This window comes from Scophthalmus maximus, chromosome 9, assembly GCF_022379125.1.
Source record: "Scophthalmus maximus strain ysfricsl-2021 chromosome 9, ASM2237912v1, whole genome shotgun sequence".
NCBI lineage: Eukaryota > Metazoa > Chordata > Actinopteri > Pleuronectiformes > Scophthalmidae > Scophthalmus > Scophthalmus maximus.
This window is the reverse complement of record NC_061523.1, coordinates 6,140,080-6,148,125: the sequence shown is the minus strand read 5'-3', so window position 1 is coordinate 6,148,125 and position 8,046 is coordinate 6,140,080. Positions and strand designations below refer to the sequence as shown.

Here is an 8,046-nt window from a genome sequence, read left to right as displayed (position 1 = left end):
TGGGAATAAGGTATTTCAGTGGGCGGAGAAGCACAAGAGACGAAATGCTTATGCTTGAATCTCGTTTCAAAGCTGCAGCTGCTAGACTTTGGTGCTAAAAAAAAAAAAGGGGCGACATTTATCTCCCGTCCTGGCAAACGTGCCCTGGCTACCAGTTGAATACCGAATCGATTTGAATATCTTGTCTTGGCCCTTGTTATACCACTGATCTCCTGATCCCATATTCTGCCACTGGGTCACTTAGATAATCCTCACAACAAGTCACTTCAGTCAGTCAACGGGACCCAGACTTTCCCTGTTGCTCCCCAATAGCCCCGGAATAATAAGTCCTGTTCCACAATTGCTCATTTCAAATAAAGTCCTGCCTCTTTAATCTCGCCTTTGCTTCAGCCTGATTCCGGTCTCACGGTCCTATCAATGTCTGTCGTTATTTCCTGATCTCATTTACTTTGATCTAATTCTGTCACATTAATGCATCTTTCTCTTGCACAGCCTTTACCTTCTTCCTTTTTCTTTTTCTTTTTTTTAATCCATAATTGTATTGTTTTTCCTTCACCATGCTTAGAAATGCTTGGCTCAACTCATGTAGTGGTGACCCAGACTCAGTGAACAGCCTGGCAGCAGCACAGGGATACTTCCCTTTCTTTACTTCTTTTTGTAGGCCAGAGTCATCGCTGCTAACCAATAACATGAACATAGCTGTGGTCCGCTGCCCGTCTCGCAATGAGGAAGATGTTGCCATGGCTGACTTGGCAACACCCATTTACACCTGGCATTGAAACGTGTTTTGTTTTTTAAATATCTGGCTGGATGTGCATCCACCTACATTATCCCTTTGGTACGATAAATTATTGTCAATTCGGCCCTATGAGAGGTCATCCAATGTGTTGCAAGGAACCTTAGATGAGTTAGTAAAAGAGTGGTCGCCCCTTTTGGGAGTAGAGCGGTCCGTAATAAGCAGCCTCGGAATTGACTAAGCAAAATACACGCTCGAAACCTTTTTTTTTGTTATGTATTTATTTTTCTTGCTGCAATTGTCGCCCCCTTATGCGTTTTTGTCACTGGTGTTGTGTCGATTGTCTCGATCGGTTACGCGCGTCTGTGTTTGGTTCACGTGTTCGTGCTGGGGCAGCAGCATGAGAAAGATGTGTGGGTGGAGAAAAAAACCGTTGACTGTATGTGCTGCTCTCATATGAAACACTTTAAAAGAAGTGTGTTGGGCGATCGGAGACCAGAGAGAAGAGGCGACTCAAAGTGAAGGAGCACACGTGCAGCTTCACAGATGGACACCGTGTTCTTGCATTCTCCACCCCCCCCCCCCCCCCCCCCCCCGTTATTTGTTGTTTTCGTTGATCTGCACAAACGAGAAGAGGATGTGACGTGAGCCGCTTGTGGTAAGTGGGTCTACTTTGTGGGCTGACTCATCATTTTGCCATCATGTCATCAATGTACTTTTTGGAGACATTCTGTAGATCTCACATGGAACTTACAGTCACACCAGGTGTGTCCAATTCAAGTACTGTACTTACCACCAGCCAGTCAAACCTCACCTCATTCTCAGATCTTTTGTTCATTCTCCATGTTCAAGTGTACAAGTGTGTACACGCGACACACCAGTTTTTTAGTTGAAACTTTAATAAAACATCCATTCAGCACATCACGCACAAAAATCATGAATATTTTGGTTACAGCTGCATTCAACCATAGTCCCGCTGAATGTCAGCAGGCCAAGAAGAGTGTAGCTGTGGTACAGAAGATATTATCCTGACTATAGTAACTACAGCTTCTACATTGCAGTTCACGTGAACGGTCAAAAGTGTGTCGTTGTGTAATTTTTGGATGCTGTCGTTTCGTCATTCATTCTGCTCAATTTTAAAGCCCCAGTGTGTAATTTTTGTACTTTTCTGGCGGCATCAGGTGGTAAAGTTGTAAACCGCAACCCACTGAGCACCCGACAGGGGACATTTTATGGCAGCGCACCGTTAATTCCATTTCCGGTTTCGCGCAGCGCTGGAAGTTCAACGCAAATGCGACGAGTTCTCTGCAACCGTGTTTAATGCTGCGTTCCATTTTACTTTGGAACAACTCGGAACTTGGACCCCGGAAGTCGGCGTGGTCATTTTTATTTCGTCCTCCCGAGTCGCACAACACGACGAAAAAACATTGGTTCTTTGTCCCAGGTGATTGTACATATATGAACACACAATTATGGACAATATATTAAATTTCTGTGAATACGTTCTTCTAAATATTACACTCTGTAGCTTTAATCTAAGCATGTTATCTAAAGGATTTAGGTCGTAGCCAGTTCAACTTTTACTATAGCTTTAACATTGTTTTTGTTTGCAATCTTTTGGTAGGATATTATACATTTCTCTTCACTTTTCCAAATCAATTTCTCCCGACACTATTTTGCGGCTGCACCAATGACGCAAAATAGTGGCTTATTGGCTTAGTCCCACCCAAGATGATTGTAACTGGTGTAAAGAAATACAAACAATCCAAGTAAGTCAAAAGTCGATTCCAAAAAACCCATCATCAAGGCAGTAACGGGGTGCAACTGTGAATTAGTGGCAATTTTCTGCACCGGCAGAAGGGTTTAACAGCCATTTTGTACTTGAGTCTGATAAATTGCCCATACATCCCGAAGCTGCTCTGAGGTCTCTAGTATTGTTGTAATGACAGAGGTCCAGTAACAGTTGTACGTGAAAAACGGTTTTGTGACCCTGAACAAACCACTGTTGGGGGGATCTGTCAGTGGGATTCCCAGGTGTCTCATACACAAGCCCACGTACACGTCTTCAATGCTCACAGCTCGCACGTGCGACGACGCCTGCAGCATCCTCCTGGGTAAATCCATTGAGAACACATAGCCCAGTCCCAGGGCGTACGGTGGGTACGTTGACTCAGGGAAGACAGACACGGGCATGAACCACTTTGAGCTGCGGTATCGGATAACAAAGGCACCCCTCGCCACCTGCCCTGTCATGTAGAGATGTCGGGGGGCCGCCGCGAGCATGTCAACGAGGTTGTGGACATTGAGGAACATGTCGGAGTCGACCTTCATGGCGTACGAGGTGTTGGGGCAGTGGGAGCTGAGCCACTCGAACATGACCATGGTTTTAATGGTGAGGTTGTTGTAGCTGTCCATGAAGTCACTCTGGAGAATGTCTTGATGTGTCCGGCTTTCCTGTAACAACTAAAGAAAGAGTGATGGGAGACTTAGTACAAAGCAGTCATAATTAGTGGCAAACTGAGTTTTTGTGTGGAGACCAGTTGTGTATTTAAACATCCAGCACAACCGGAACTTCATTAGCATTTGTTTGGAGTCACGTTTTCACCGGCCACCTGGACCCTATCCTGTTAGGTCTGGCCTTGTTAGGTGCTGGGTAGGTTGTGTGCCATGGTGTCTATCAGATGCTCTTTGGCTGAAAATAGCCGTCTGCTGCTGCGACAGACAGGTTTGATGGTAGAAGCTAGACTGAGGCCGCTTTTTCAGACCTGAACTCCGTTTGCCGTTGGCGCATAATGAACGCGGCGGGTCAGCCGCCCTTCTCGAGAGCGGGAGCATGTCTGGAATGTTTCCTGAGATTCCCTGAGACATGGGCTCACTCCCACTCAAGGTCTGGACATTTGCTCACATCCAGAGAAGTTCAGTAAAAATGTCCGGACTTCTGTGAATGTCTCAAAGTAGCCCTTAAGAGTCACTTGCGGGAAAAATCCCCCAAAAAATCCACCATCCACATTAAAGCCCCAGTGTGTAATTCTTTTTCTTTTCTGGCAGCATCTGGTGGTAAAGTTGCAAACCATAACCAACTGAGCCAATCACCGGTGCGCCACTTTACACGAAGGCGACGTATTCTGGACCGTTTTCTGCAACTGTATTAATTGCTGCGTTCCATTGTACCTCGCGATTGTAGCACTTTGAGATTGCTTTGAGCAATTTTTAAAAAAATGAAGACACTCACATGCCGCTCGAGGACCTCGGACGCATCTCCCTCCGTGGACTGTCCCAGCAGGAAGTAGTGGCTGATTACATGGCCCAGCACTGCGGTTTCTTTGCCCCACGTGCTGCGGATGGCGTCGCGGGCCTCTCTGTTGTGGGGTGCGACGGGGATCATAAGGACCAGGAAGGGGCTTTCCCGCCAACATCTGTGTGGCTCGTCCAGTATGAGACGGTAATGGTGTGGGTATGCCACAAAGCCCTCCGCTGTGACCTGTGTAAGCAAAGGGAGTCTGTGTTTTTTTGAGTGAGCTGAATTTATACTCAATGTGGTCCAGGTTCTGATTTGGTTGCTCGGCAATGCCAGATGCTTTATTAGGCTGCATCAGGATTTTGCAATTTTCACAGTTATATTCTTAAATGTTCTTTATTATACGTACAGTAGGCCAAGCGGATTTATAGAAACTGGACCCACATGCAGGTAACTCATCGTTCAGCATTGTATAGCGTGTCCATGGCTGAGAACAGTGTCGTCTGTGGTGACATTCATTCACTCGCAGAGAGCAGGGAATGCAGACGGCACACGGTTTGCAGTATAAGTGGTTAGTTGGATGTTTGACACTGTAAAGGCCTGAACTAGTAAAATAGTCCCGCCATATTTGACTAAATCTCTTTAGTCAAATATGGCGGGACAAACACAAGCGGCAAAACAGTAATTGCAGTATCCACGTCCAGATCTTCCTTGATGCCATAGCCCCGAAATGTAGTGCCGTTTTTTAAGGAGGTGCACGACGCCGGCTGTCCTCACAGCAGGAGTGCAAATCCAGCTTTAGAGCTGATGACTCATTAGATAAACAGGGCAGAAAACAGCACAAATGCATTGTGTGCAATTTTTTCGCCTCATATTCGTAGCTGCCCTTGCAAGATGACATAGGGGCCAGTACATATACTTACACTGAAGACAGCAGTAGTCATATTGTTGCTAGACACTGAGCTTGTTCTCCAAAAGCTCAAAGGCAACGATACTTCAAGGTAGAACATGAGCATTAAAGTCCCCGTCATGAGGAACAGCATCAACAAAATCAACCCCCTCCTCGCCCTTGTCCATGGAGTCTTTTCACTGCGGAGACAAGAGTGAAAATGGCCGCCGTTAATGCCCTTCAACCGCACCGCAGGCTGGAACCAGGAAGTACTCTGCAAATATCACCTCTCCCTCGCCCACTGATGTTCACGTCCTAAGCAGTGACTTGTTTGTAGCCGCGTAGAGACAGTGACGGAGTTTCCATTAAGAGCTGCATCCATCACAAACCACCACGACCACAACCCGGGCCGGGCCTGGAGCAGCAAGCACTAAAACCTCCACAGAGAGAGGGGGGGGGGGGGGGGGGGGGGGGGGGGTGCACAGTGTTACTGCACACGCTTTACTATTTATATCAAGACAAATAGCGCAGTCATTCATACTCTGAACCCTTTTGTAAGACAACACAAACCCTCGCCCAATGTTTTATCATGCAGTCTGCTCTGAATTTCACAACGGCTGCGTCACTGCGACTCAGTGACACTGAATGTAACACTTTCACAAGTACGACTCCAATCGACTCATGCCGTCCCCCAGGTTCCCTGCAAACCAACCGCTGGCGCAACATTTCACCGAGGTCGCAAGCGACCCGAGCATTTAAAAAGGGAGTGGGAGTTGTCACTTCTGATTGCTCCATTGTGTGTTAATCCCAAGCATGCACGCACGATGAATTAGGAGACTATGTACAACATTTTTGAGCCACCTGTGTGGAGCGGTGTCCTTTCTTTTCCTGCCGTTACACTAGTAAAAGTGGGATTGGACATTTGCTCTTACATTGTGCTCACATTGTTCTATCATTGTTAAAATAGAGCTGCGTCATAACCCTGCTGTTTTTTACTCTCCCGTGGTCTGAGACAAAAATAATACCTTAATTGAACTCCAATATACTGAGAAAAAAACGAATGGCTCCCAAGCTTCTTTCGAAACCAGTGAGTATCTTCTGTCACTCTGTGTCAGTAATGCATATAGACACACATACTAGAGTAAGTCAAACCAATAACAAGGAATAATTGAAACCTCAATGACGCTTGCTCAACAGTTGTTCATTACATTTTTTATTTCCACATGTGCATGTGTTGGTAATGCCTGAATGCTAAAAACCTAGCCTTTCCACTTTGAAAATATGTGATAGTAAAAACCACGCAGGCATAAATGCGTGTTTGTACCTGAATCCAGACATTAGCCTCTGATGTACTGAGTGTGACGGATCCACTTCTACAAGACCCAGACAGGGGATATTACTGTAAAGCTTTCTCATTCAGTACCCACGCCGAGTCTCTCACTTCTCTCACTTTATGATTGAGTCAAATTCATTGAAATAAATCTAGACTTACGATTTGGAAAGAGAATTCTGGAGCATTTTCAAGGGAGAGCGAGTCCAGTGCTGACAGCTGCGGACGGCGACTGACAGACACAAAAAATAGCAAGTAATCAGGATGTGCCTCTGGCTGTCTGACTGCACTGTGGTTTGTGGTGGAGCGTGTGAGACACACACACACACACACACACACACACACAAGGCCTCTTTCTGACTCTACGCTGCTCTTCAAAAGTGCGCTGATCTGTGGAACCAGATTGAAGCACAACTGCAGCTGTCGGATATGCTGTGCACAAGTCAGACGCTTATCGTCTTTGAAGCGGTGGCATGGTCGCCGCTATGAGTCGACGTGCGTCCTTGCTGACGCGAGGGCAGGAGTTCGCGATCCGTGCTTGTTAGAGGGAGGTTTGTTTGCTTGTTTGTCACTTGTCATATGAGAGTCAAAGAGGGCGCTTGAGTACTTTCTGTGCGTAAATGAAGTGTGTTTAAGGCGCGGCCCCTGTTCCCGAACCTGGTTATTGAACTTCATTTATTAACAATTTAAATACAAAATAATTACTTTGTAGTTTATTTTATTTACTTACTTATTCATAGGTTAATAAGAACAAATTTGAAACTAATGTATCATGTGCATATTTATATTATACAGTGAGTTATTGATGAGAGAAATGCTCGATCACTATTACTGTGACACCTGTAGTCGTCCATTTATAGATGCAATGGGGTGAAAATTCACAAAGGTCTTGACACATGAGAGTTGACATGCTTTTGAACACGTATCTGAAACCACTTCTTTGTTTTCATTCGTATCATTGACTGCTGAATGAGGAACTGGAGGACGGCGCGGCGGTGCAGCGGGGTCTGAAGCCTGGTTGCGCCTGGTCTCTTCTGCGTGGAGTTGGTAGGTTCTCCTCGTGCCAGAGTTTTCTCAGGTACTCTGGCTTCTTCCACGTGACCTGCGCTCAACGGGGATTGCCTCCAGCCTCCCTGTGATGCACAGGGCACACAGGCATCACAGGGAGGCTAATGGAGGATTTTCTTTTAAAAGGGTGTTTGTGAGAAATTTCTTGCGATGACAACTTCGCTTTTAAAGGATGATTTGTCTTCATTGGCTGAGGGCATCTGAACAACTAAACCGCCTTTACAATTCTGAGTCTTTACTAACAACAAATCTTTGAAAGTTTTTTTTCGACCTTTTGACCACAGGGTTATCGTGGCAGGGATGTAGTACTCGACTTGAGTCGCTATTTTCGGGACTCATGACTCCACTCTGGCTTGGACTCTGACTCGAGGATTAAATGCAAGAGGACTCGAGCTTTCATGAAATCGGACTCGAAGGTGGATGAAGTCCCTGACAACTTATATGTTCAATAAGTCTGTCAATTTCGTCTGTCGCGCCCCCGGGTCGTGAAGACTTTGAATGGTGAAAGCTGTGTCATCTTTGTAGACCCTCTTTAATTTGTGACTTCACTTGGACTCGGACTTGGACACAGTGGACTCGAGACTCGACCCTGTATCGTGGCGTCTCCTCTGAACAGAAAATTTAAAACAGTTTCTGTAATAAATTGAGCCAGTGTCTGATTTGTCCATTCTGGGTTACTGAATAAACATGGTGGTGCAACCTGATGGACTTTGGAACCCAGACTGTGCCCCTCACCTGTGTGCAAGGATGTGCGCTGAAAATGATGAATTTGTAATAATGAGGGT

At 45.9% G+C, this 8,046-nt stretch overlaps 1 protein-coding gene across 2 annotated transcripts; it reads right to left on the bottom strand.

The window, feature by feature from the left end:
• Positions 1–1,360: 1,360 nt before the first annotated feature.
• On the bottom strand, positions 1,361–6,470 carry LOC118319928 (beta-1,3-galactosyltransferase 2-like). 2 transcript variants are annotated; one of them, XM_035650664.2, is made up of 5 exons: positions 6,356–6,439; positions 5,151–5,300; positions 4,898–5,063; positions 3,969–4,217; positions 1,361–3,199 (listed from the first exon to the last, which is right to left on the bottom strand). In XM_035650664.2, exons 2-5 carry the CDS (start codon positions 5,243–5,245, stop codon positions 2,600–2,602), a joined length of 1,110 nt encoding a protein of 369 aa, XP_035506557.2. In that variant the 5' UTR covers positions 5,246–5,300; positions 6,356–6,439; the 3' UTR covers positions 1,361–2,599. The 2 variants fall into 2 exon arrangements, with proteins under 2 accessions (XP_035506557.2, XP_035506558.2); XM_035650665.2 differs by lacking the exon at positions 5,151–5,300 and having other exon boundaries at positions 1,362–3,199; positions 6,356–6,470.
• Positions 6,471–8,046: the final 1,576 nt, after the last annotated feature.

Excerpts from the sequence above, each read along its gene's own strand:
- LOC118319928 (XM_035650664.2), bottom strand. The coding sequence starts at position 5,245 with ATGGATGCAGCTCTTAATGGAAACTCCGTCACTGTCTCTACGCGGCTA. Across the intron at positions 5,064-5,150 it reads CATCAGTGGGCGAGGGAGAG|TGAAAAGACTCCATGGACAA; the intron begins GTGATATTTGCA and ends TTGTCTCCGCAG. Across the intron at positions 4,218-4,897 it reads TGACTACTGCTGTCTTCAGT|GTCACAGCGGAGGGCTTTGT; the intron begins GTAAGTATATGT and ends TTGCTTACACAG.